Source organism: Gadus macrocephalus, chromosome 10 (assembly GCF_031168955.1).
Source record: "Gadus macrocephalus chromosome 10, ASM3116895v1".
Lineage (NCBI taxonomy): Eukaryota > Metazoa > Chordata > Actinopteri > Gadiformes > Gadidae > Gadus > Gadus macrocephalus.
In genome coordinates this window covers 18,529,286-18,556,774 of record NC_082391.1, presented here as the reverse complement: position 1 = coordinate 18,556,774, position 27,489 = coordinate 18,529,286, and the positions used below count along the sequence as shown (strand labels likewise).

Below are 27,489 nucleotides of genomic sequence, written 5' to 3'. Positions count from 1 at the left end.
AACGAGAGAAAGAAGAAAAAATGTATATTTAGTTGTGTGGAGTGACAGATCTACATTCTTTAAGATTGACATGTGGGTTTGAGAGAGAGAGAAAAATAGAGGCAGATGAATAGAGACAGACAGACAGTGAGATAGAGAGACACAGAAATATATATATATATATATATATATATATAGAGAGAGAGAGAGAGAGAGAGAGAGAGAGAGAGAGAGAGAGAGAGAGAGAGAGAGAGAGAGAGAGAGAGAGAGAGAGAGAGAGAGAGAGAGAGAGAGAGAGAGAAGACTATATGTCAGTATATTTTAGAATCCTCTGGATAATCCATTTAAATAGACTTCACACACGAGAATCACAAAACAATGCTGATCAAATTCCAATCAAATAATATGAACGTAGGCATGTTCTGTGGCCAGTATATGATTGTTTGGTTTGCGTTCAGGCCGTGACCTCTCCAATCGACCGGGGGTTTTAATACACTGTTGAGTTGTGATGGAGCCTGGGGCCGTTGTCCTTCATCGGGAATCAGAAACAATCCTGCCAGTCCAAAATGTCTGGGTTGTGTCTCTTGGAAGTGGTTCCGCCAAGAAAACCAAAAGACTCTTTGTCCGGGACGGTGAAAACCCAAAAGGTTTAGTGCAGAATGGAACAAGGAAAATCAAAAAATGTTTTATTATGTTTTTTTAACGCTTACTTAACGAGGAATGTAGAATCATATATGCAAATCTATTGCGCCGCCGTTTACATTATCTGAGTCACTGACTCAGTCAGCTATGACTCCTGTATTCATTTCTGAATGAATCACAAATTGACATGACAGTTCGTTCACACCCCGACCCTGAAAACCTGGGAAGTATTAGACCTTTGCCATCCAAGAGTCTGTCTCCTAACCAACATGCAAAGGGCCCATCGACCGGGCAGGCTTGCAGTGGCGACTCTTTAACCCATGACCAAAGTGGGACACTGTCAGGAATCAACTCATCCTTCCAGAAAGCACTTGGCATCTCCAAACTACCTTTCCCTAAGGTTCCCTCCCTTCCCCTGTTTCTTGTTTGTTGTAAAATCAGGAATGCACGAGGGTTCGTCCACGGCACCCAGGATGATGATTAAAGACGGTAACTGGATCAGCTGTAATCAGCGTGCCCAGAGTAAATGCTAGGGGCTTTAGCACTATTGTCAGGTCACTCCTAGGGGTGAGCCCTTTCCCTTTTAATTATGTCTCCTGCCGCGGCTAAACGACCTAGACAGCTCGCGTGCACCTTTCTCGTTTCATAAGGGCCCCCCTGGAAAACGATCAAACCCCTCCAGAGAGACAGTGTAGAGAATCTAAAACTCGGTGATATGCCTGCCCTTTCATTTCTCTGACAATGAACAATGGCCGCCTCTTAACTAATGGCACTGGCACAGAGAGAGACTCTCCCCTGCATCTGGGTGCAAGGAAGAGAAGGAAAAAACTAACCATTATCCGAAGACATGTTCTATCATGTGATAAATTCTGTTTTCTCAAGCCAAATCCCCCTGTGCCGCCCTGCAGAAAATATTCAAGGCTTGTAATAGAGATTTGAGTACAGATAAAGAGTGGGTTGAAAATTTATCCCAGACATGGAGAAGAAAGAGAGCCTAAAGATGAGAGTATTCCTACGATTCCATCAACATGGATTAATCGTTCATGGAATACCAAGGATAAGTTCTCTATTTAAGATAACTGACTGGCTATCTTCTTTTTATGAGAGGTCAGCTAGGGATGTGTCCTCTCGGATATGCTGTGTGGAGGCTACCCTCTGCTGGCCACATCCGGAACCGCGCTTTAACTTCTACTCGAGTAGCAGCCCATTGGGGGTTAAGTCATTCCATTCATGTTGTCTTTGGCAAGGGATGCTTACTCTCTCAAAGGGGTTGAAATTTTCACTGTTGTAAGAAGATATCTTTCATTGATGTGGGGATTAAAATCGCATTGCCACGGAGGGTTATACAACTCCCATTTCACCAAAATCAAACACGTGGCTTTGGGGTTCGTTTTCTGCATGCTGCGAAGGATCTTATCGAGCAGCCCATAACATTTCATAGGTTGTATTAAACACATGATGCGGTACTACCATGTGTTTATGCCCCATTGTAAATATGGGTATGCCCCATTGCCCATTGTAAATATTGATGCCTCAAGTTTGGTTACATAATAGTCCAGGCCTAAATTGTAATATCAACATATCATCAGCAGTTCTACATTTTAAATCATTTGTTAATTTGGTGATTCTGTATCAATATGCCGTGATTACTTCGCATTACAATTAGCTAACATTTACCTAATGCAGATCCTTATTCGAACAGATCAGACAAGACACAAAGCAGAATTTCATTTATCATATGCAGATTGTTTTATTACCAAAACAAATATATTATATTTACAGATTTGAACGTTGAGCTATTTACATGAATATAATACAGAATCAACCGGCCTGGAATAAAGTACCCTCGCATACCACATGATGGCGACTCATCATTTGGTACAAATGTATTTTCTTTAAAAGTCCTTGTGGCTGAAGCCCACTAGGTGGCACTGCAGCCCGTTCATCTCCCGCCGCCGACCGCTCAGGTTCGTCAAAACCAGGGTCTCCAAACGGCGGAGGTGCTGTTCGTTGGTGGGCTTCCCCTGGGTGTGAGAGCAGCGGAAGTTCTTCGGGGGGCTGTCGGGGAAGGAAAGGTGAAGATGGGACTAGAAAGAGAGTGGGTGGTGGGAGAGAGACTAACAGAAGGTGTTGTGGGCCACGAGGGGGTGGGGAAAGAGGTGTTTGGGGAGAGAGGTGTTGCCCTGGGAGAGAATGAGAAGTGGCAGGTGATGGGGGGGAAGGGGGGCGGGGTGGTGTACGTGGAGGAAGGACAACCGAAGTAAGGTGATGGGGGTGGGGAGAGGTAGTCATGATGCAGGCCTACAGAGTTGTTAAACGAATATATTAGGCTGGACGGCCTCTCTTTGAAGTTGTGGGCGTCTTTATCCGGACTCGACCCATTTGTCCTTTCCTCAGTGGCTGTCCCGTCCGCTCTGAGAGCGAGGTCGGTGCTGCAGGACGAGGGACGGGGCTCAGCGTCCGTGTTCTTGGGATGGTTGTCCATGTAGTGTTTGAGTTCCCTGATGAGGCCCGTGCTCTGTGATGGGGATATCTTTTGCATGTAACCGTCCAGATGTGTGATGCAATGATGAATGCCCGCTGTCTCTATGGGGACAGCGGGGGCGCTGGAGTGTGAGTGCGCATCCGGGCCGCGCATGTCGGGGACGCGTTGAGCATTCTTCCTGAAATTTCGGGTACAATCTATTGAAACGGGAAATAATATATTGGTATGAATTATTATGCATTCGAGGGAAACATGGCTACATGTCTTCTGGGAAGGTTGACTACACGTGAAACCATCCATCAACAATTTAGCTGCAGAAAGTATTCTTTCACCAACCATTTCTCTGTCCGTCTGTCCAGCTACGGAGGTACTCCACGGCCAGGTCTAGAATCGCTGCTTTTTCTATCTTGGGATTCTGTAACCGCTGTTGAATTAATAGAAAGTTAAATCCACATTTCATAACAAGAATCACGGAAGGATACACGAATTGAGGAGTCATACACAGGTAGCAATATATCGGACTATACTTACAGCATCGGATGTGTAACGTGATAACAAGGACTTGAGCTCCCCCAAACTCTGGTTGATGCGGTCTCTTCTCTTTTTCTCCACAACTGGTTTCAAGATCTACGATAAAGTGGATGTATCGTCAACATTACGTTTCTTTGATATTGTTTAGTCATTAGAAAGATGCATTGCGTGACAATGAGCAGCATAATGAGCATAATGCATAATGATTTTAATGCATAAGATATGTTATGTATATATATATATAGGCCTACATATATGTGTGTGTGTATATATATATATATATATATATATATATATATGTATATATATATATATATATATATATATATGTATATATATATATATATTTATATTATAATAAATCCTGCAGACGGCAAAAAAGGAGCTTAAAGAAACACCCATGTGCATCAACAAATGTTACTTTATATATAATTAGCAATAAACATAAATGTCTTTACCTTTCTCCCATTGTTCTCATCTTGGCTTAAGTTTCGTTTTCTCGTCATGTTGCAAAAAAGGACCGATGTTCTAAACCTGTAGAATACTGTTCTCCTAATGTTTGAAAGTGGCTCGTGTCAGCTGCCCCGGGACTTTATATAGGCGTGAGAGGGGGCCTAGGATTGGTTAAGAGGTGTGAGTGACATAGGCGTTCTTAACTCAAAGTGTGATCTAATTGCATTATGGCCAGATTGTACTGACATTAGATGTATCTAATTGTAGATAAATTAGTTTATAACAATCACATTAGTTCGGATAGGGTTAATAGCCTTTCCAAGAATCTGGAGCAGAGAATTCATTTTCTTGTCTGAATAATTTTTCTTGCCGTTAAATCAGTATCTCGGAACGTTGTTGCAGTTTGCAAGCAACAATCACGTAATCAAAATAGGACACATTTCTTATAACCCCTGTACTTAAACTCCAAACATGAATTTGAAAACATTATTTAGGATCACCCTGCACACGTAGGCCTACACCTGCTTTTAGGTCGAATATGGTTAATTGTAGTATAAATGAATGTGATTGAATTGAATCACGATTTGGCCCATCAAGTCCTCCCGGAGGAGTTGACACCCTAAAATGTAAACGATGGGAACCAGCTTACTTTCTCGTGGGAACAGACCTGAAGTGACAAACCCAGTCACCATTTTAACTAGTTTATGATGTGTGGCAGATCGACACCTATAGCGTAAAGTGATGAAAACAAGACCAAATGAGGGCAGACATATTCCACGCGTGGATCATGGATACATTTTCTTCTGAACGAACGGTCAATATGCTGGAGGCCATTTGTAATAGGCTACTTTATTTAGTTCAGTTTATTTGTGGGTCGGTGTTTGTTTCAGACATTTCTGTCGGATGATGAGTGCATATTCGGGGCCCCGTAGGCATGTGAGAGTTGCCGTGAGATCAGCCAAAGTTGGTTTTCTCTACCCTGATAAAGTGTGAGATGGGTGTCGCGCCACCTGGGTGTTAAGTGTGCGCGTCTCGAGCTGGTCCTGACGAATCACACCGACCTGCTGAGAACACGAGTTGATCTCAGAACCAAGGGCCAAATGTTGACTTCTTGGCCCCTGTGATTTTGAGCGTTTGTTTCTGAACTATTTGATTCGATGTTTAATCAACCTAACGTTTAGAAACGATGACTTCATCTCACATGACACTCGTTGAGAAGCATTTGATTTAGCCTACTTTTATCTATTTTTAATGTGTGTGTGTGTGTGTGTGTGTGTGTGTGTGTGTGTGTGTGTGTGTGTGTGTGTGTGTGTGTGTGTGTGTGTGTGTGTGTGTGTGTGTGTGTGTGCGTGTGTGTGTGTGTGTGTGTGTGTGTGTGTGTGTGTGTGTGTGTGTGCGCGTGTGTTTGTGTGTGTGTGTGTGTGTGTGTGTGTGTGTGTGTGTGTGTGTGTGTGTGTGTGTGTGTGTGTGTGTGTGTGTGTGTGTGTGTGTGTGTGTGTCTCTCTCTCTTTCATTCTCCTCTCTTTTATCTATCCTTCCCTCTCGCTCGGTTTCTCGCTCGCACGCAAATGCACACACACACACACACACACACACACACACACACACACACACACACACACACACACACACACACACACACACACACACACACACACACACACACACACACACACACACACACACACACACATCACACACAAACACACAATGCACACACAGAAGATGCACCATATAGGGCATGGGACTTTTCTTTGTGGGACAGCAGTGTGCTTAATTGTCTTGCCCCACGTCTTGGGTTATCCCCGAGCTTCTTCACCAGTGACTAAGCCGCTCTCCCTTTATGTTAAACGGAAATATCATTGTCTTTCAAAGACCAGCTAATCTCCACCCATGATCCGATCATCCTGGTGTTATCTCCATACTTTAGCCTATTATAGGGATCAGGAAACTCATAAATGCAGTGTTTTGGTTAAAACTAGCCAGCATTCAAAAACGAGCCCTGCATTTCTCTAACTGATTAAAAAACAGTGTGCTCACCTAGGGCACTTCTATAAGAAGCTATTCATTAATCAACAGCAAAACACCCTGAACATGTTTCACCTTGATAAAAGTAAAAAATTAAAAACAACATTTACGACTATTCCTACACAGTTCTTTACTGCTTTTCACGCTTCGTCAAGGTGCGAATGCACGCGGCAGGTTGGCAACGGGCGCACAATTTGGCACGCTCCGCGCGCCGAAGAGGGTGTGATTGTCTTGTTTGCCCAAAGGTACGTTTGAGTTTATGTCAACAATTGGTCTTCTAGACCAAATACAAGAGTTCGTGTTGCCCAGGCCCCTTATGTTGTGTATATTGTATGCATATGTTACTGACAGGCCCATAGAAAAGTCAGGGAGAGTAAAGGAATTAATTTTATTATCGGAGTCTGAAAAAGTGTCGAAACAAAAGCATGCCAATAGCATGGGTCAAGGCTGCTTAATTATAGTATTCATAGCCTATTGGAGGCAGAGGGACTCAATAGCAAGTCTACTTATATGTTTTACAATATTAATGGCAAAAAAAAACACCCAGTCCTCTTTGCCAAACGAAACGCATTTTACTTTCAGTTTCAAACCTTCTCTGAGACCGAACGGTATATTGACAGGTTCTGTTGATTTCTATGACATTTGGCAGTAAAATATAATATTTCTCACTTGCTTTTAGTTTGTGATTGTGTACAAATAAAATTGTATAGCCATGCGCTACACAAAAGCTGAACTCTACATAGTTAAAGGCCAGATGATGAAATGGATATTAATCAACATTAAAGTATCTCTAGAAGAAAAATGTGGAGGTGTCGCTATTCTTATGTGATTATTTGCTTGCAAAGTATTTCCAACTTAGATAATTGAATACCATTGCCCCCCCCCCCCCCCCCCCCCCCCCCTCTGGCATTTTAGACCCTATATATGTCCTTTAACCTAATATTTCCCTTTCGATAGATTGATCAAAGCACACGATTTGACAGCAACCCTATTTTCCAGCCGTGACGATAATGCCCTATGGTCGAAATCTAAAGTGCCAGCATTACCGTTAGAGGTTGAAGAATCAGGGAGGTTGTAGCGTATAGTTGTGCTCCACATACAGAGCATAATTTGCATCCCTTAATGTGCGGGGTGGATCTTTAGCCTGGCCTATCAACTGGGGGCGTGGCTGTCTGCGTACTCATTTAATGCTGGAAGGTGGACATTCATTCTTGTGCAGATAACAAGGTGGAGATAAGCGGCCGGTAAGCCAATTTTACAATGGAAACCATCACTACCGAGTACCACAGCCACATGGACTGCAGACGGGTAATTACTTTAAAACGAAAATTGTAAAATGGAGTATTAGGATTGTAATCTAAACAAACAATGTGATTTGGTTGTCTGTACAACATTTTTTTGTAAACTATTATGATAATTAATTTTATTTGCAGATTCCCAAATCAGAGATGGAGAAAAGACGCCGTGATCGAATTAACAACAGTCTGGAAACGTTACGACTCCTGCTGCTTGAAAACACTTGCAATGAGGTAGGCTTTGTTGGTTAATTCCAGTTGTTGTGCTGATACATAATGGGTGTTTTTATTTCAATTTAACCTATCAGTAGTTTTGCTAATGAATTACATAATTAACTCAAACGTTGCATTTGTACATCATTCAGAAACTAAACAACCCAAAGGTGGAAAAAGCAGAGATCCTGGAAAGTGTGGTGGATTTCATCAAGTTGGAGATTGAGTCCTACTCGGTGAAGAGGAAGCTCTCCAGGGACCCCACGGAGGAGGGTTCGAGTCCTCCATGTAAACGACGGCATCCGTACAGCGAGGGGATGCGGTCGTGTTTACTGAGGGTCGGTGAGTTTATTTCCACGAAGAGCAAGCCGATGGAGAACGAGGAGAGAGCCACTGGAACCCCCCGCGAAGGTTCCCCAAGCCCCCGGGCATCTATCTCCTGCAAGGACAATTCTGCGCCCATCCACAACACTTATGTTGGAGACCTGACTCTGTCTTCTCTGCTGGCCGCTCACCGATCCAAAAATCTGGACCAGAACGAGGCCCACCACACTACCAAGCGTTTTTCATCCGAACAAAAGTGCGTTGCCGTTGACCCCGTGTGGAGGCCCTGGCCGCAGTGATGGCCCCCGCACGTTTTTGCCGCTCCAGTCGGTGCGCAATCGTGGATTGTCGCAATGGGTGCAATTGTAAATATGTATACTCGTGTAGAGCTTTACCGAGGATTGTGTACAGTATTTTTTCTTCCTGTGGAAATAATCTACCCCTCTGAGTGGGGTCTATTGTCTCATCCAAAGATAGTTTATTTTTTGTATAGGCCTGCTTTTCTATTCTTTCCAATTTTTTGGTCGAACCCTGCAGTTCAATGTTTTTGACCGTTGGCTGTAGAATCGTTTATGAAATTTCTACACGAGATGGTCCTTTTTCGTTTATATTTAGGGCTATGCTCCGACCCCTGTCCAATGGATTTTTTTTTTCTTTCAATAAACTTATTTTCCTGTTTGCAGACCTGCGTTGTTAAAGTGTTAAAGAGTCAGCACACTTAAAGGGTGAATGGGGTTCAATGCTGCCGTTTTCGGATACTTATGTCCTGATTGGACACATTCCAAATGTGCATTGAAATGCTAATGCAATATGAGGAACAGCTCCTACGATCTAAATTGCCGTTTCAAAGGTTTAAAAGCGTACATAGAGGTGTTTATCGTCCAGACTGTTTTGAAGAACTGTTTCCAATCTACAGGCTGAATCCATTGCAAGAGGAAATAAATCCTGTTCATTTTCAATTCTGTAGTCATCGTCGTTTGTCGATATTTGCCATGCATATGCCTTTTATATTGTAGGCAACCCAATGACCTTTAGCCGCCAGGCACATGTACATCTTTCCATGAACAGAGATTCTCCCTATTATTTTAATGACAGATTGAGGGCCAGCCTGATGGAGCATCTTTTCAATTGCCTTTGTAGTTTCTATAAACTCACAATAATGCTGGTTTCTTGTATGTTCTGAACATCATGTACTGCATTATTTCATTGTGCAAATAAAAGAGATATAGCTACAAAAAAGAAAACCTATACGCAATGGTATTCCATCCAGACGTGACTTTACTAAGCCTAATAGGTTTAGATTATCATCCTAAATGTCGCCATCGTGTTACCACAATGAGAATATGAACATCCAAGAGACCACAATAAATGGCGATGCAAGAGCCATCTTACCAAACGATCCTAACAATGACATTTTGCACTTCACTATATGCAATGTGGAAAAGCTATACAGGCCACTCAGGGTGCAAAGGATGACAATCGTCAGGATGAACCGCAATCACCGGATGAAGATTACTACGCATTGTGTAGTGTGAAGTAGACCATCGCTTCAGCCTCCTTGGAATCAATATCTCACGGGGCGCAAGCAGGTCGACGCAGTTTTTACGCAACAGGTCTAGAACAATGTGCATTGCCCTACCTGATGTTAATATCCTCCCTCCACAAACAGAGCCCCACTGCCTTTAACTGTGAATGATGTGGATTAAATTCGACCTTGTTGACTTCAATAACAAAACAGTTGTGTTCGAAGCCACATTTAATTGAAAAGGAATTTTCTCCGGGGAAATTTGCGCGTGCAAAGCCTGCATGGTTATCAAAACATATAGCCTATTAATTATAGCATAATACCGGTAGGCCTTTGAGGAAAGAATTGCATATGATGCACTTTTGATAGTAGGACTTCTGTAGACTTTTGCAAAAAAAGTCGCAAGAGCATAAGCAAGGCCATCCCGTTGGACACGCGCCGGGCTTGGAGCCCATAAAACAACACACTACCCAAATCGCACTTAGGGTGCTAATAGGCCGCTTGACCCACGCGCCAGATGCAAACCCCACACCCAAGTTAGGAGCTGGGGGAGCACGTCTTGGGGAGAGGGGAGGGTTTGGCACATCGACATTTTTAGTTTGGACAGCTGCAGAATAAAATAAAAGCCCATCTAAGCACGGACTTTTATTTTATTGGGAAAAGGTTTAATAGGGCCAAACTGGTCCAATGCCTTGATATATATAAACGAAAACGTATTCTAAAACCATGTAGCATGTAATCGAAAGGGTCTATGCATCGTTAACCTACCACTTAAATGCGTTCGTTGATGGAAAGTGAATTCAGATGCGTTTTTTGTTGCATGGCAATATGTACGGCTTCCTTTGACTTAAATCCTCAGCTGGAGGTTGATCATGGGGGTTTGACTTGACGACGCTGGATACCAATTGCAATTCATAGGAAACAATGCCCAGTCAATTTACGCGCTTTGAGCTTGCGGTCCGCCTGCATACCAGTGCGCGCTCTACCAGAGGTCGACATCTGCTCCGGTGGGCTGCTCGCCTAACCCCTATAATTAAACAAATGATTCGCTTCACTCGGCCGAGGTGTCCCACCCCATCCCCTTTGAGATGCTGAGCAGTCTGTGTGCTCCTTTCCCCTCTTCCAATAAAACGTGGGACTTTCCACGAAAGCTTAGTGCAGAGGTGTGTAGAACAAAATATGCGCAACCCGCCCTTGGACTGCGTTACCGTTTCATGTTTAATCTGCCATCCGTTCACACAGAAAACGTAATAGTCAGGAATATAAAGCTGTTTTGACAACGATGTTTATTAGAACAAAAAAAAACAAATACTCCTTACTGCTGCAAATACATTGCAACATTCCTCCATCTTTAACCTTTAACCATTAAGACCAAACATAAGAGTTTCATCCGAGGGTGAGAGTGCATGCAGTGGTTCAGATGACCGCTCTGTGCTCAGACTTTGGCCACCGCCCGACCCGTGGCTTTCTGATACTCCTGCTGTAGACTGGACAGAACCTCCCGGTGCTGCTCAGACTTCTTCTCCATTTCCTTCAACAGTGCTTCATATCTTTGACTATAAAAAAGAGAAGCATGAAAGGTTTTTATTAATAAATAAGGGAATTTACTGTCTATGTTAAGGGTATTATTGTATTAAACTTCCGGAGAACATGCAGTGATCTAAACATCGCTCAGGGTAGCAGTATTTATGTTCTATATGGGTCCACTTTGATTATTTATTTTTTTTATGTTTATATTTGGGTTTCTCAGGAATCTGTGATGACATATTCATATGTGTTGCAATGTTTCGGTACTGGTTTATTAAATATCTTGGTGTTTATAGTTTGGCATTTTTTCTACATTTGATTCCTGCCTGTAAAATGATTATTAAATGAAATGTTTAATATAATTTTTTTTTGCAAGACTTGCATCACTGTGCAAGCATTAAACTATTGTGTGGATCATAACTACCTGTACAAAGGCATGCACATGATCACAGTTCAATTCAATACGAAGTGCAATATTGTGAATGCAGATTATTCACTAACCATTACCCATGTACACCCGTCAGTGGTAGTATATTAACAATATATACACTAGTTAGTTCATATTGTGGTGGAATTGTATGATGATAACTAGTAAACACAACTCACATCTCTCCATTAATATATTCTAGCCTTTTTGCTACAGTTGCCTTCGCCTCCTCCAAGTCTTGCTTCACCAGTACCGGGCCAATAAGCTTATATACTGTGTTTGAACTCTCCATTAGGTCCAGCTCCTAAAACAAAAGTCATAAGAGCACCAGTTAATATATTTGTTGTAGCTCGTTAGTGAACTGCATTTTAAGTTGGGAGATATGTTATTGTATAATAATGATGAGAACGCAGCAACGACCCAAATATCCAGAACAATACCTCTTTGACAATGTTGTTCTCTGTCAACTGTGCCTCTAGCTTCTGTCGGGCTGACATGCTTTTACTGACATCTGCATAAGAAGGGCATGGTTATGATCATTATAGTATACATTTGTTTATAACAGTTGTATGCGTACAAATGCCAAAATACTTGCATTAAACAGAAAACGCTTGCTATTTAATTTCAAAAACAGCTATATTGTGCGAGCTTGACACAGCATGGCAGAAATTGGCCCAAGATGCAGAGTAGATTCGAATCCTAGCATTCACCTTTCTGCATCTGTTTGTATTTCTCCAACTCCGATTGCAATTTCTTCTGAAGTGCTTCCGCCATATTTATAAAATGGTTACTTAAACCCGACCAATGAGTCAATTAAACGAAAAGATTAGCCAAATTTCACTAAACAAGTGCCTAGCTATAGTTTGAGCTAACAGGAAAGAGGAGTGGTTCGACCGGATATGAGACCAGACTTCAAAATAAAATACAATGTGCAGGTTCCGTTTATCAAATTAATACATATTTACTGAATCACATATTTTAAATTAATAATAATAGGACAAACACCAAATCGATTTTATTTACTCAATTTTACCGTGTTTATGTGTACACCTGATCTCATCGGCATCCATAATATTCTGTAGACACAACTGAGCGCCACTGCAGCGGTTCTGACGACATTACTTTGCGACGCCAGTTCAGTCCTCCTCATCACCCTGAGTTGAAAATGGCGTCCTCGTTTTGGAAAGGGATTGTCGGCGTTGGACTTTTTGCCTTAGCTCATGCAGCTTTCTCAGCAGCACAGCGTAAGTCTCGATGGTAGCATGTTGACCATGATATTGTTGTGATTATAAAAAATCCGATGCCGTCGTTTGAACAAGCATCCTGTTATAAATTATCCAGCCACAGTGCAAACTGCGGCCTGTGGGCTGAAGGCTAAGTAGCGGCTAGCGCAGTTTAGCTGAATTCTGAATCAATGGCTTTGAGACTCCGCTGAATCGTTGACATCGCCGAATTACAATTCTGTATGTAATGGCCGTAACGGCCGTTTATCAATGTATTGCCCCACACGCACCTGTTTTATTTTGTCTAAGTCGTGTGTCGCTGATCTGTTATCTAACATTTTCTTCTTTATTTCAGACCGATCATACATGCGCCTCACAGAGAAGGAGAATGAAATGTTACCAATAGATGTAGGTTATTTTTACTCCTATATTACAGGATCTACCAAAAATGATATCCTTGTTCTACAAATCGTCTGAACTTCGTTCCTCGTCTTTCGCAGATTGTTCTTCAGACGTTATTGTCGTTTGTCATGACCTGTTATGGTATTGTCCATATTGCTGGCGAGTTCAGAGAAATGGACGCCTCTTCAGAGTTGAAAAATAGGTATGCTTTCATCATCCCACCGAAGCAATCTCTGATGTATAAGGACTGTATTACAATATTTACACCTGTAAAATATACCATGATCTACCCCACTTAATCATTTTGAACTATGTTGATGCTATTTAATACTCCATAAAGACCATTAGAGGAAAAAACTGTCCGAGAACCCATTTCACATCACTAATAACACATTTTCTTACTTGGTTTCTACGCAAACCGTATAGTCTGGTAGGGGTGAGGGTGTTTTAACCCCCCCCCCTCCACAAAATAAGCTGCCAGGATTTCAAATGCATTTGATATTTAGTGGCATGAATGCATTGCATTCATATCAGAAGATCCTGCATTTCTGTTCAACGTGTTAGGCCTAACCCTATATCCTCTTCTAGAACATTTGACACGCTCCGGAACCACCCGTCCTTCTACCTTTTCAACCACCGGGGGAGAGTACTGTTCCGCACCCCTGAGCAGGAGGCTTCTTCCGCCCGCAACCAACAGGCTCTTCCGAACCCACTACGACTACGCAAGCTGGAAAATTTTCAATGACACTGGCCTCATGTCGTCCTCTTCTGTGCCCAGATGAGTTTGCTTTTTGTCTAGATCAAAAGGCAAAGTGAGAATTAATACCCCCCCCTCTTTAATTGGTCTTGTACATAAACTAATATGCTGGCTGTCCATGCATCTCTCTGACTTTCTGTCTCTTTCTGTCTCTCTCTCTCCATGAAACTCATCATTACTATATTTAACAGATTGTGCCAACCTTTCCATTTTGTTGTCAGGCAGATTTGTTTTGTAGTCATCATAACTGCTTTGGAGTCTTAATATTTGGAGACGCCTGCCCCTTTCATTTTTTTCTTGTCCCTTTTGAGCAGAAACCGGGCTATTGATCCTGTCCCTTCTGAGCAGAAACCTTATTGATATCCATTGTTGGAATGAGGGGCAAGGCATGTCTCATGAACCGTTGCCTATGTCCAAGCCGCCGCAGTTTATATTTTTATTTATTTATTGTTAACAGAGTTGTAAGATCTAACAATGGACACTTGACTTTTGAGAGAATACCATAATAATTTCCTGTGGACTGTCTGAGTCTAATTTGTTAATTGTGTATGCACTGAAAGGCTTGGTCCATGAGGTCTATCGGTGCCCGAACAAGGCAAGATAGGGGAATATTAAGCTGAGGAAAGTGGTGTCACAGTTGCTGAAATGAGTGTGTGAACCCCGATTAGAAAAAGTAATAATTTGTTCGTAAGGGTTTCCCTTCATATTTGTTAAGATTTAAGACTTTTTAATTTAATAAAAGCAGACTGATTTTAAAAATGTCAGTATTTTCCTTGATTTTGGATCAGTTTTTTATTCTGATAACAGTGATCACTCTTTTTCTAACCAAAGGAGTTTTGCCACCAGCTGTATAAATGTAAAGAACGGTTTAACTTTTAGATTCTCCTCACATGGTTTGGGACTGATTGCTGACTGTCTTGATTACATTTTCTAGATCCTAGTTATGATTTTGTTGAAAAACAACGTGCATGTGGACCTTGACCTCCACTCCAACTGGGTTTGTTTGTTGCTGGATGGAAGTGGTTCCATCTTAAACCCAGTATTACCAATACTTGTCATGGGGATATGATTTGAGATAATGTATATCTGGGGTAGTTGAGCCAGTCAGACATCCAACAGTGATTGATATACCATTAATATAGTGCAATGTCCACTTGCATGGACATGGGAGAACCGCAGACAGTGGGCAGCTTTGGCCATCTCAACTGCTATTCTCTTTTGTATAATTTAATTTAGATAACTAAGGTTTTTTATATACAATATAGTGAATTTGCATGGTGAAGTTGGTTGTATGGGTCTTTGACTTCCAAAGTACCTCCTGTTCACGACAGCTTGTATACTTATTGAGAACTACAAAGTAAAAAACTTTTATCCCCCCATAATTTATATTGTAATTTGATTCCATAGCAAGATTTGATTGGCAAAGAAAAGGTTCTCATTGTGTATGCAAATGATACATTTCTTTAGGCAATAGAGAGTGTCTTGTTATAATATACAGCAATGCACAACATTCTGCCCATGTATGTATTTTCTTTTGTTATTAAAAAACGTAAGATCACAAAACCATCCATATTTATCCATCTTTTCTTTCAAAATACTTTAATGCTCTGCAATGGGATTCCCAAAAATATTCTATACTTTGTATGAACATTAAAAAGTAGCTTACATTTTATATATATATATATGTATGTATATATATATGTATGTATATATATATATATATATATATATATATATGTATAATAGGAACCGAACCAAACAAAATGCTATACTTCATCAATGCAGTAGAGCTTAAAATGCAGCAGAGTGCAGCTGTGCAAGGTCAAGAACAGGTGTTGTGGCAGATGTCAGGATTACACAGCGCTGCTTGTGTACGGAGTCCAACGAGTGCTTTGGCCACTGATTGTGTAAGACAGAGGAGTCGGTTTACGGGGGTGTTGAAGAATCTGTACCACATTGGCATCCTCACCGTCACAAGTTTGTATTGAAAAAAATAACAAGACAATTATTGCTGTTGTTGAAGTTTGGACACCACTGACAGTTGGTTGATAAACCGTGGAAGCGACTGCACTATGGTTGGTCTGTCACGTCGGCCAGTCCCATATCTAACCTCCAAATTGTGGAGTTTTGGTGTCCAGCCATCCAACCCCGGTCTTTCTGAATGTGGATATCATGCCAACAGTTTGAGGTAGACCAGATTTCTCATGTGAGCCCAAACTCTTCATTAGTGCATTGTCGTTTTTTTCTTTTTATACCTTTAGTAGGAAGTATAATTACAGTCTATATGGCTGTAAATACAGTGCTAACACATCAGACCAGCTGAACAGATACCCTATTATTAGTTTCTAATAATTATAAGTATAGTAATACTAAGGAGCTGCCTTGAACCCCTTGACCCAGAGGAGTGATTGGGGATGGTGCAGGTAGCAGCCATTAAACAATCTCCCCAGCCACTGTTAGCTGACAGCAGCTGGGTCTGCTTCCTTTTAGGATGGAGTGGTGGTATGTGTGTGTGTGTGCGTGATGGCAGAAATGTGTGCTCCGCAGACCTGGGATGGGAGCCATATGGAAGTCTATGGCTTGAAGAGGATTATCATCTCTCTGATTTATCCTCAGAGGATCCAGTCCCAGCCTCCAGGCTTAAACCCCTTAACCTCCACCTCGGACAGGAAGTGATGTAATGGCCTGGGTGGAGGGGGTTGGTGTACAGAAGGGAACCACTAGCCTAGCTAATCATCATCCCCTTCATATACCCCCCCCGCCCCATCGCCACCACCTGCCCAACTTGAGCCTCCCATGTGTTGTTATTGGCAGATGCCAGTTATTTCCACGGTCTCTTCACTATCTGCCGTGGTCGTTGTGGAGCTGTTGGCCTGCCGCCTGCTTCTCGTCCATCTCCACCAGGGTGTCTTCCAGCTGCTGGATCAACACACGCTTCTTGAACCTAGAGGGAGAAGAACAAATGCTTTAGGGTTTAACCTAGAAGACCGTCTCTCTCTCTCTCTCTCTCTCTCTCTCTCTCCCCCCCCCTCCCCCTCCCCCTCTCTCTCTCTCTCTCTCTCTCTCTCTCTCTCTCTCTCTCTCTCTCTCTCTCTCTCTCTCTCTCTCTCTCTCTCTCTCTCTCTCTCTCTCTCTCTCTCTCTCTCTCTCTCTCTCTCTCTCTCTCTCTCTCTCTCTCTCTCTTTAAGGTAGTCGGGGGTGTGGTTCTCTCACCTTGCAGCCTCTTTGATGGCATGGTGGATCAGGTACTTCTGGACATGCACCGGCCCCCTCACTTCCTCCAGGAGTCTGAGTATTGCTTCAAAGTCTTGAGGAGGAAGCACAGAGACAGACGGCAGAGGGCGATGTAAGGGCAGGACCGAAAGAGATGGAAAAAAAAATCAATAAAAACATCCTCATGTTGAATCCTCAACCCAGGGCCCGTGTGTATACTTCACTCACTGCGCCCAGGTTTCCGGACCTCCTTGACGACCCGTGTCCGTAGCTCGGCCTGGCTGCAGTCCAGCGGGGGGATGATTATCGTCTCCAGAACCGCAGCGTCCCCTCCGGGGCCCTCCGACTGTCCGTCGTGACCCGGCGGACTCAGCGCGTCGCAGCTCTGCTTCTCCTCCACCAGACCGCCATTACTCTCCTCCTCCTCCTCCTCTTCCTCCTCCTCCTCCGCAGGGTCCTTGTCCTCCTGCACGGCCTCGTCCGTCCCCCCTGGAGGGTGTGCCGGTCTGGGCCTGGCCCCAGGCCCGCCCCCCCCCTCCTGGGGCAGGACGGCGGGGCTCCCTGACAGTCCGTCACCCTCGCTGGGCCAGGAGAGCGCCAGCTCGGGCAGCAGGGCGGCCCCCTCCCCGTTGCTCTCAGGGAGCCCCACGCCGGAGCCATCTGCTCCGAGAGGAGGAGGAGGAGGAGGAGGAGGAGGAGGAAGAGGAAGAGGAGGAGGAGGAGGAGGAAGAGGAGGCAGGGTCATTAAAGGGTTTGTGTGGATCCAACTGATACCGTGTGTTGAGGCTCCTAGTGAGACATTGATGCTAGTGTTATGTTGAATCTAGTGGGATACTGTACCAACAAATATCAATTGAAAAATAAAGCATTGTTATGAATTAATGTTCCCATTCTTATATCCATGATATAACAAATGCAACATTAATCACTGAGGGGTTTAATTCATGTTGGATTCATTGTATTGTTTAGCCAGACATGAAATAAGATAGGTTTTTTGTTCAATATATTTGGTTATTATTAAATCATACAAAACGAGGGAATGGCTTCTGCTTGTCCCAAACCAAACCCTGCTCCCTGGCTCCGCCTACCTTTGTGTTGGGGGAGGAGCTTGGCTGGGCTCTGCGGTGACAGAACCCCTGGCAAGGGCTTTCCCGCCACGTGGTTGGCAACGGGGGGCGGAGTCTGCGGTCGCCGCAGCAACGGGGACACGCTGCGCCTCTTCTTGAGCGCCACGCCGGAGCTGAGGTCTCCTGAGCCCGCCCTCTTCTTGCTCTGCGGGCCGACCACAAACTCATCCGCCTCATCGATCATCATGCCCTGAGGAAAAGAGAGGACCTGTTAGAGGACTGGGTCTCCAACTGGGGTAGGCCCGCGCAATTGAGTGGTACACAGAGGTATCTCCAAAACAAAAAAAAAGTTCTTTTTTAAGTTATAAGTTACTTTAGACCATGAGATCATTCAAATGGGGTTTAAAATAAGTTAAAGGAATAAATATGCCTCCTGCGTGAACTGTGTGTAGCTCAATAGGGCAGGCCTACGCTACTGTTATTTGTTATATTGTATATTTTCTGAGGTAGTACGCGGTATAAAAAGTTTGAGAACCACTGTGTTGGAGGACTGGCTCCCCGACAGTCTTTCTCTACGATGCGGGTACGGGTAGACTGGGAGCAAAAAGGTCCCCGTCCCACCATCATAGTATCCTGTCCCCCCCATCATGTACCTTCTTGTCCTGTTTGAAGGGATTGCCGAACGTGTGCAGGCGCTTGGGCTGGTCGGGGTCCATCTCTCTCAGCGGCGACGGCATCATCTTCAGGTATTCCTGGTAGTTCCCCATCTGAGCCACGGGGATACTGTGCAGATAATCTTAAGAGGGCCAGAAGCGAACGGGAGGAGGGAATGAGGATTTGAACGTGCATTTGCCGTCACATCAACATCATTCGAAATAAATGTCATCGGGGATCAGAGGTCTGTACTTGGACTTTTTTTTTTTTTATCATAACCCAGTCACAGTCAACACATTTTAGTTTCAGGTGGAAGCTATGAAAGGTTTTGAAAGGTATCCAAGGTTGGAATTCTTGCTATCGATATCGACACTACACCTGTGCCATTAAACTCCGATTGAGAATCAAATCCTCAATTTCCCTTTCCCATAATGATTAAAAGATCCACCTTCGTCTTGACCTCTGATCAGCTTCTGCGTACTCCGGAGCAAATTGGAGCGCATTCTGCTCAGCTGGTCCAACAGATTCCTCCTCGGGATGTCGTATGCGTTCCTGTACGACTGAGGCTTCAGACTCTATGGACGGGCGCCAAACAAGCCAATCAAACACTCCTCCTCACAGGCTCAACCAATCACACGTCACAGGCATTTGGCGAGTGGAGCTGTGGGGGGCTACCTTGTTAAGCAGCGCGATGTGGAAGCCGGCGAACTCTTTGAGGTTGACGTCGGCCAGGTGCAGGGGGGACTCCCCGGCTAGGCCCTGGAGGAGCTGCTTGAAGTCCCGTCGGTGGTGGGCCAGGGACAGCGAGCTGGAGAGGCTCCGGACCTTCATCCCAGTCTCCTGGGGGGCCTTCTGGCCCACCGACACGATCAGACGCTCCGACTCCATCTTGGCCTGGGATGTCGACAAGAGTGTTGAATGAATGGTTTCTGTTTTTCAAAGGGCGTCCTCAATTCCTTTTAAAGGGTTCTGTTGTTGTGTTTATCATATGCGCAATACAACAAAGGGCCATTCTGAACAGTGGAACAGTGGGCAGCAACAACTACATAGTAGTCATAGAGAAATATTAAATGCATTAAAAGGAGTCATAAATTAGGGCAGAAATAGCAAAGAATTTGAAAATAACGGTAAAAAAACATTAGCAGCAGCACAAAAACACAACGATGAGTACTGTACACATGAGAAGAACCCTATCATCACCTAATCTTCAACGTATTAAGCTCATATCACACCCAAGTAGATCGTTCAATGTTTAGACCTCGATTCCTTGTAATGATAACACATTTGTGAACACACATTATTGGTTGCACCAAGATCCCCAGTGAGCTGCTCTGAATCACCTGTTGGCTGAGTTTCTTCAGGTAGGCGATAACGCTGTAGCTGAGACCACGGTCCATGTTGTCGGCGATGAGGTTGGGCACCCCCATCATCCTTAACGCCTTCTTCAGCGGCTGTGAGTCCCAAAACACACACCCAGCACAAGGCAGAGGAGGGGGACGGTGAGAATGGGACCAACCCAGGCCTGATAATGATCCATGTTCACGAGGTGCTAAGTGAAAGCAACGTGAGAAGGCGTGTCGGGTTACCCACCATGAGGTAGTAAGGAGGCATCGTCTTCAGGTAGCTCTCCAACGCCTGGCGCCACTTCAGATTGGGTTTCAGCTTGTGTACCTTGAACAAGTCATCTGCAAGGAAGAGAGGCCATGGGGACGAGAGAAGGGCATCAAGGTTGATATCCCTTCCGATGTATCAATGTAATAAAGGGGAGGTTAACCCTTACAAAATAGGTTTTGAAAAGCCCCACGTGGGGACGCTGCCTACCATGGTTCATGCTGATTGGTGACATGTTCGATTGGTGAAATGTCATCTACCATGTTAAGTGTCACGTGTTTTTTGGCACCTGCTATATAAACTGGTGTCCGAACGATTGGCTTGTGGCGCCATGTAACAGAATGGTGATCAAGCCCATGGCCGGCTAATGAAAGCCCTTGCATTTGCATAATTATGAATGTTACGAACTGGGGTGTTGGTGGCGACACGGTTTATATCTCTGGGAAAGATGACCACTTGCAGCCAAAGATGTCGCCAAAGACAACAAAAGATGAAATCTTTTAGATGGCCACTTTAACACAAGGCACTAACAACAAGTGTATGAGAAGGCTCACCGAGTAAGGGCAGAAGCACTGGGTAGTTGTAAGGCATGACGAAGAGGTTGACGCAGGTCAGCGTGGTGCTGGCCTTAAGGTAGCCGAAGGGTTGGCCCAGGTCGCTGGGCTTCCCACTGCTGCTGACAAACACCTGGCGACATAAGGGGGGAGCTCAGGGTCTAGCTTTTAGGTAACCTCACTAACACTAAAGGGGAATACTATGGGGTATCTGACTGCGCATGAAGAGTTCCCTAGTCCAACTCTGGGTGGACCCTTACAAATACAAGCTAGAAATATAACTGGATTTAATTCTGATTGAATTCTGATTACATTTGTATTCTTCATTCTGGATTTCATTTTAAAACAACGCATAGAAAGACATATCGTTGATTTATTTACATAAAAACAGTGACTGAAGGCGAGCATATTAATAACAATAAATTAAATTTATATAGCGCTTAATATGGTACTCTAAGACGCTTAGGACACTGGAACTGTTCCGACCGCTTCAACTCGGAGTCTACCTCCAGGTCAAATCCCACACATGGCTGTACAACAGTACGGCGAGACAGACCAACATGTGGGGGCCGTTGGCGAGCACTGGTCCTACCTGCCAGCACATGTGCGGGGCCTTCCTCTCCAGCACGTACTGCGTGAGGGGTGAGGGCTCCAGCTCGTACTTGTCGAAGGGCAGCTTGTCGATCACCATGGGCTCACAGTCGGCACAGGAGAAGCGCACCACGGGGTGGGCAGAGCGGGGCGGCTGGGGCCCACACAGGTGAACGAGTGTCAATATATTTAAGAGTGTGTGGATCGAATGGGATCATATGGCTTTTGGATGCAACGAAAAACAACGTTTGTTTCAGATGACTCCAATGGTTTTAGTCTATAAAAAGTGTTTCAATAATAACATTCGGCAAATGACCGCCGTTTTGCTTTGACTTTGTATATAAATGTGATCAATAAAATAACCAAAATATTATATTATCGTAATGATTCTTTAGTATTTGTGATGATGATGATGAATGAATGATTAATTGATTAATCGTTTAAATGAGCATGGACAAACTCTATGTCCCGATCTCTCACCAGAGCTGGAGAGTTGGGTTCTGGCCAGAAGGACTCTGGGATGGGCCAGTGGCCCACGGGCAGTCCGGTCTTGGGGTTTGGGCGCACGTAGATGAGCTTGTGGCAGCTGTGCCAAGGTTGTGAGTTGAATAACGATACAGATCGGCTTGACTCTACGGAGCCATCTGTAACGCAAACAGTTCGAAATAAGACAAGACTTTCACATTCCCTAAATTGTTTGACAAGTCCACAGACATACACAGCCTCACAAGTATAGCAATACCTTGATAAAAAAACGTTTTTACAACTCTTAGAACAAGTACTATCATGCCACCAATGAAATAACAGTTTTCTTAGGCAAGCTTCTTGGCAATACAACCTAACTGTCATAATATTTTAAAACCCATAGAATGAGGTGTTAGACGGGTTTCCAACTTTATAAACGCCTTATTCAGGTTCAGACACGTCCGGTATTCTGAATTTATTCTGAAGGGTTCTAAATGAAAGGATTCTGGGCTGAAGGCCGGTTGGTGGAACCTACCTTCCCCCGCTACGGGCGGATCGCAGGCGCTCCTCTCAAAGTTGATGACCACCCCGCTCTGGACCTTCTGCACCAGAGACTCCAGACACTGGTTCAACATCCTCTGGGTCCGCACGCAGTAGGAGCGTCCTGCGAGAGGCCACAGGCTCAGACTCAACAGGCTCAGACCCAAAAGGCCTAGCGTTAACCTAACGTCTGGGTTGTTCTGGGATCGAGGCTTATCATTTTTTTAATCGCTATTTTCTCAGTCACTCTGAGTTGTTGGAGATTTTTTTTAATTCTGCATATTGTGACTTATAAATGTTGGGGTAGTCTAGTGGCTAGGGTGTTTGACTCAATTACAATTAGGGCATTTGGCAGACGCTTTTATCCAAAGCGACTTACATCGGTTAATACACACATTGACACACCGACGGCAGAGTCAACCATGCAAGGCGACAGCCAGCTCGTCGGGAGCAGTTAGGGTTAAGTGTCTTGCTCAGGGACACATCGACACTCAGCTAGGAGGAGCCGGGGATCGAACTAGCAACCATTCAGTTACAAGTTCCAACTGCTCTACCTCCTGAGCTAAGCCGACCCAGCCAATAGGTTCAGTGTATTCATTCCCCAATGGCTGAGGCATACCTGTAGTTAACCTAGAGCTAGATGTCTAACCCCGCCATCAAACCCCTCTCTCCCAACCTCTCTCCCAGACAAAAGCATCTGCTAAAACAAAATGAAACAATTACATACCAGAAATGCCTAATAGTCTGTCATTACTGGTGCTGATGAGTGCTTCTGCTACACTGGCGACGCTACCTTCAGAGAGAGAGGAAGAGGAAACCTTACCTCCGGTGACCTCACACATCTGCGTGATGGCAGACTCGTCCGTGGGGACGCTGCCCAGCTGCTCGCTGTCAGGCGTGGCGGCCCCCGGGAGCCTCAGAACCAGGGCGAACAGCCGCTGGTCCCACCGGAAGGGCTCCTTCGTCAGCTCACTGCCCGGCAGGGGGGAGTTCAGCGGCAGGTGCAGCTGGGCCGCGAGCGAGCGAGGGAGGGTAGAGTGGTAGAGAGAGGGAGGGAGGTAGAGAGCGAGGGAGAGGGAGGAAGACATTTGGAAATACTTTTTAGGCACAATTTAATTTTGGTTAATTTATCTACCAATATTCCAAAAGAGGCATTTTGATCCAATAGTATTACTGATCACATTGCTATCGTGAGGCAGTACACAAAAAAAACAAATATTATTGTGGTCATACATATTGTCGACCCTTATATCAAAAAAAGACATATGTATATAATATATAAATATACATACACATAAACATATATATATAAACATAAATGGTATTCCTTCCATTTTTCTAATATTTTTTTAGGGATTATTTGTGCCAGTTTAATAAATGTGAAAATGGATTGTGTCAGCCGTTCTGCTGTTGTTGTTCTCACCTCTTCCGGAACCCCAGAGCTGTGAGTCAGCTTGTTGCCGTCGGTGATAGTGATGATCACAGAGGGCTCCAAGAAGAACGGGTTACGACCCTGTGAGGACGAGACAGTTGGGTTAGAGCCGTGATAAAATGTGTCACATATCTGGTTACCGCTCAACCACTTTATATTCCATCCAGGCCCATACAAAAAAAATAAACATTAGACACGTGATTACATGTAATTATATACATATACACACATACATCTGAGCGACCCTGATAAAATAGCCTAGATCTTTTGACAGTCTATATTATTGTTGCTTACGCCTATGATAGATAGGAGGAGATGGAGTTTATGTCCAAATGAAATCACTGAGAGATTGGTTAAGCTTGTTTTGCAGCATTAGCTATCGGAAAAAACAACAACCACATTACCATTCGCTAATTATTGACTCACTATCTAGCTATTCTTTGGTATGTTCATCCCTTTGATATTTGCCAATAGTTTCAGGAGGAATAAACTTGAAAACGGTCGACGCCATACGCTGTGCGGCGGTGTTGAATGCGTCTCACACCTGCCCGTAGTTGTCGATGCCCGAGACGAGGCGGTTGAGGTTGAGGAGGTCGAAGGCGGTGCGCAGAGCGTGGCCCAGGGTGGTCAGGCCAGACGCCTGCAGGTTCTTCAGCTCGCTCATGAAGGTGGCGTGGTTCTCCTTCCAGCCGGCCTGGAGACACACGGAGGCACAGGGGGGGGTCGTCTAACGGTGTGACCGCATGGGGGAACGTCCATGTCTCCACACAAGTCACAAACACTTTGGAATAAACCACAGAGGGGGATGAATAGATTAATAAATCATTTGGTTTCAATATCACCAATAGCTTATCCAACATCTTACTATGTCCATAGCCTAGACCACAGAGCTTTTTTCAGGGGAGAATATCTAATTACACACATGATAGGAATTGAAAAATGAGAGGGAGGGAGAAGTGAGAAACCACAACACAGGCATAGGTAAAGCCGAAGGACTATTGGCTCTTTTTCCTACTCAGGCCAGTTGCCAATGCAGCTCCATACTTAACCTTACGTGACCTGAAAGTGACCTGTAAGCATTGACAGACATCCTGCGAAGAGAGAATACTAATGAAAGAAGGAGGGTCTACCGCAGGTTAGGTGGTGTGTAATGACAGTGCCCCCCAATAAAACATTGCTAATTTACAAACAAAAATATAAATGAAAGGGGGCTCAGTATAAAGAATACACATAGGAGCAAGTGGCTACAACGCCAGGTTAGATAAGTTAATAAGTGAGGACCATCACTACCTGAGACACTCCTTTTGTCAATGATTCAGAACCTAAGTAAAATGGCTCATCCAAGAAAAACCTCAAGGCTGACTAGTTGAACGTTGAGAAATGTGAGAGCACTGGGTAAAAAAATAAAATAAACAATGTAGTTAAAGTGCTGTCTTAAAAAATATGACAGATTATATGCAAGTTATATTTTACATTTAATTTGATAGAAAGAAAGTAAATTGAATTTACAAAAATATATATAAACATTTGATTTGAGAAACATGCTAAATGTCTTATTGATGGTTAATGTTGCTTCGGATTAAAGTTAAATGTCTATCAAGGCTCCTCACTAATAATGTGTAAGACATAACTTGAGAATGGTTAACTGTGTTGGAGAGTGAAATGGAAGAAATGCTGTGAAGAGGAATGAACATCAAGCTGCCTTCAAAATAAAATACTCCTCTGTGACAACGGAAGAGTAATGCACATTACACTTGATATATTTCACAGGATCTAACCTTGAAGGACTCTGTGACGTTCTGCCAAAATCTACCAAGAGTTAAGAGAGTAAAGAGTATGAATTTCAGCCATTTATATGCTCTTTATAGATTAGGTTTATTTGGGCTTAGAAATTGCAGCTTGAAGCATGGCATGTTCCAAAATATTCAATGAATTGTTATTATGTGATGACATAATTTCATTGAAATCCTTGCAATGCCGTGTGTATGCTTGTGGTGGGAGTAGAGGGAATGGAGAGAGAGAGAGAGAAAGAGAGGCAAAGGATAGAGAGAGAGAGAGAGAGAGAGAGAGAGAGAGAGAGAGAGAGAGAGAGAGAGAGAGAGAGAGAGAGAGAGAGAGAGAGAGAGAGAGAGAGAGAGAGAGAGAGAGAGAGAGAGAGAGAGAGAGAGAGAGAGAGAGAGAGAGAGAGAGAGAGAGATGGGCGGGTGCAGGTGTTGGTTTGTGATGGGTGTTATGTTATATGACAACAATTACTATTAGAAATTAATACTATGAGATTATTAATAATATTCTAGTGGGGCATCCATTGAATCCGTTAAAGTATCTCATGTGATTCAACTCTTCAGATTGGCCAATGGTTAAGCGTGGAGGTCAGACGTACGGATGCAAGGGGAGGGTATATTATGATGTGCGGGCTACCCGACCAATCCAGACCATTTAATGTAAAAAAGGGGGAGACGTCAGAAAAGATAACAAATCTCTCCGCCTCCATCTCGACGCCCGAGACTTTAGTCCACACAAAAGCAAAATGTCCGCTGATGTTCGGATGTACGGCTGCTCCGGTATGCGGTTATAAAAGTAATAAATGCAGTTTTCGCCATCGAGAAGCAACCCTGCACTCGTCGCTACTCAGATGGACAGTAACGTCTCATTGGCAGACAACAGCTTCGAGTGATTGAATAAAAAATTGTACCATTTTCTAATTACCTTTACTCCGTATGGTGGATCATCGAATGTAACTAGCATGTACCTGTCGCCCCTACTAGCCGGGTCTCGAGCACGCAGCTGTCAACAGAAAACCATATAATACATATTATTATTATATTAACTGACCCAACGCTCCCAGCGGAACCCGCGCTCATCACAGCAATGTACGTGCTGAAAAAATGGGGGTAAAATCAATCCTTTACCTTCATAAAGATTTCAACCGCGCCTTTAGCAATGTCCAGATATGTCGTACCCAAATAAGTGCGCTGATTCATAGACGCGGACGTGTCTAACAGGAAAAGTAAAATAGGCATTTTAAATATAGAGTCAGAAGCTATATGCTTTCTAAAAATACCTATTATTATCCACATATGGCCTATCATGCGGCTGGGGCGTTCAAGCATGTGTGTAATATTTTTGTTATAATCGGACCCCCCAAAAGAGGGTCGTACAGCCAGCCCTCGCCGCTGCCCTCTCTATCTGCCTTTCCCCAGCACTGTCTGGGCTCGCTGTTGAACTTCTGCTCGCAGCGGAACGGAACGCCCCCATTCCACCGGCCGAACTGGATTGGCTGAACCGCTTCACCGTAGCCACGCCCTGCTGGGTATAAATATGTAATGAGCTCTAGACCGCTTATCTCCTCCGTTGTAGTTCCCACTCCTCGCTTAACAGACACGATGAGTTTATGCAGTCGCCAAAGCTACTTTGTTTCGCTTCTACTATTGTACGTCTTGCGTGCGCATAATATAACCAGCACGTGATTGGTCAATTCTAGAGTTACATTACACGATGATCGCATTATATAAATGCCTGAAAAAAACACATACATGAAAAACCGCAGCTTC

The 27,489-nt window shown here is 43.9% G+C and overlaps 4 protein-coding genes across 6 annotated transcripts; 2 read left to right on the top strand and 2 right to left on the bottom strand.

The window, feature by feature from the left end:
- Positions 1-7,191: 7,191 nt before the first annotated feature.
- her5 (hairy-related 5) lies at positions 7,192-8,909 on the top strand. The gene is made up of 3 exons (XM_060063658.1): positions 7,192-7,426; positions 7,552-7,647; positions 7,779-8,909. The coding sequence occupies exons 1-3, from the start codon at positions 7,379-7,381 to the stop codon at positions 8,247-8,249; spliced, it is 615 nt and encodes a 204-aa protein (XP_059919641.1). The 5' UTR covers positions 7,192-7,378; the 3' UTR covers positions 8,250-8,909.
- Positions 8,910-10,743: 1,834 nt separating this feature from the next.
- On the bottom strand, positions 10,744-12,340 carry pfdn6 (prefoldin subunit 6). Its single transcript, XM_060063667.1, has 4 exons — positions 12,140-12,340; positions 11,870-11,940; positions 11,609-11,733; positions 10,744-11,031 (listed from the first exon to the last, which is right to left on the bottom strand). Exons 1-4 carry the CDS (start codon positions 12,201-12,203, stop codon positions 10,911-10,913), a joined length of 381 nt encoding a protein of 126 aa, XP_059919650.1. The 5' UTR covers positions 12,204-12,340; the 3' UTR covers positions 10,744-10,910.
- Positions 12,341-12,520: 180 nt separating this feature from the next.
- Positions 12,521-14,588, top strand: mmgt1 (membrane magnesium transporter 1). The gene is made up of 4 exons (XM_060063666.1): positions 12,521-12,673; positions 13,008-13,060; positions 13,153-13,256; positions 13,643-14,588. Exons 1-4 carry the CDS (start codon positions 12,595-12,597, stop codon positions 13,797-13,799), a joined length of 393 nt encoding a protein of 130 aa, XP_059919649.1. The 5' UTR covers positions 12,521-12,594; the 3' UTR covers positions 13,800-14,588.
- Positions 14,548-27,437, bottom strand: ints6l (integrator complex subunit 6 like). Of its 3 annotated transcripts, none has more exons than XM_060063546.1 (18): positions 26,848-27,437; positions 26,645-26,722; positions 24,483-24,632; positions 23,930-24,019; positions 23,330-23,513; positions 22,502-22,630; positions 21,982-22,145; positions 21,503-21,655; positions 20,911-21,043; positions 20,336-20,430; positions 20,086-20,196; positions 19,421-19,639; positions 19,194-19,320; positions 18,745-18,887; positions 18,113-18,341; positions 17,253-17,684; positions 17,025-17,118; positions 14,548-16,755 (listed from the first exon to the last, which is right to left on the bottom strand). In XM_060063546.1, the coding sequence occupies exons 1-18, from the start codon at positions 27,046-27,048 to the stop codon at positions 16,653-16,655; spliced, it is 2,835 nt and encodes a 944-aa protein (XP_059919529.1). In that variant the 5' UTR covers positions 27,049-27,437; the 3' UTR covers positions 14,548-16,652. The 3 variants fall into 3 exon arrangements, with proteins under 3 accessions (XP_059919529.1, XP_059919530.1, XP_059919531.1); XM_060063547.1 differs by having other exon boundaries at positions 24,483-25,029; positions 26,848-27,432; XM_060063548.1 differs by having other exon boundaries at positions 24,483-24,719; positions 26,848-27,432.
- Between the last annotated feature and the right edge of the window lie 52 nt (positions 27,438-27,489).

Coding starts and splice junctions, on each gene's coding strand:
- mmgt1 (XM_060063666.1), top strand. CDS start 12,595: ATGGCGTCCTCGTTTTGGAAAGGGATTGTCGGCGTTGGACTTTTTGCC. Junction 12,674..13,007: donor AGCTTTCTCAGCAGCACAGC/GTAAGTCTCGAT, acceptor TCTTTATTTCAG/ACCGATCATACATGCGCCTC. Junction 13,257..13,642: donor TCTTCAGAGTTGAAAAATAG/GTATGCTTTCAT, acceptor ATCCTCTTCTAG/AACATTTGACACGCTCCGGA.
- her5 (XM_060063658.1), top strand. CDS start 7,379: ATGGAAACCATCACTACCGAGTACCACAGCCACATGGACTGCAGACGG. Junction 7,427..7,551: donor GCCACATGGACTGCAGACGG/GTAATTACTTTA, acceptor TTTTATTTGCAG/ATTCCCAAATCAGAGATGGA. Junction 7,648..7,778: donor TTGAAAACACTTGCAATGAG/GTAGGCTTTGTT, acceptor TACATCATTCAG/AAACTAAACAACCCAAAGGT.
- ints6l (XM_060063546.1), bottom strand. CDS start 27,048: ATGCTTGAACGCCCCAGCCGCATGATAGGCCATATGTGGATAATAATA. Junction 20,197..20,335: donor TGCCTCCTTACTACCTCATG/GTGGGTAACCCG, acceptor TGGGACTCACAG/CCGCTGAAGAAGGCGTTAAG. Junction 19,321..19,420: donor ACATCGCGCTGCTTAACAAG/GTAGCCCCCCAC, acceptor GCCCGTCCATAG/AGTCTGAAGCCTCAGTCGTA.
- pfdn6 (XM_060063667.1), bottom strand. CDS start 12,203: ATGGCGGAAGCACTTCAGAAGAAATTGCAATCGGAGTTGGAGAAATAC. Junction 11,941..12,139: donor ATACAAACAGATGCAGAAAG/GTGAATGCTAGG, acceptor CTTCTTATGCAG/ATGTCAGTAAAAGCATGTCA. Junction 11,032..11,608: donor GAATATATTAATGGAGAGAT/GTGAGTTGTGTT, acceptor TCTTTTTTATAG/TCAAAGATATGAAGCACTGT.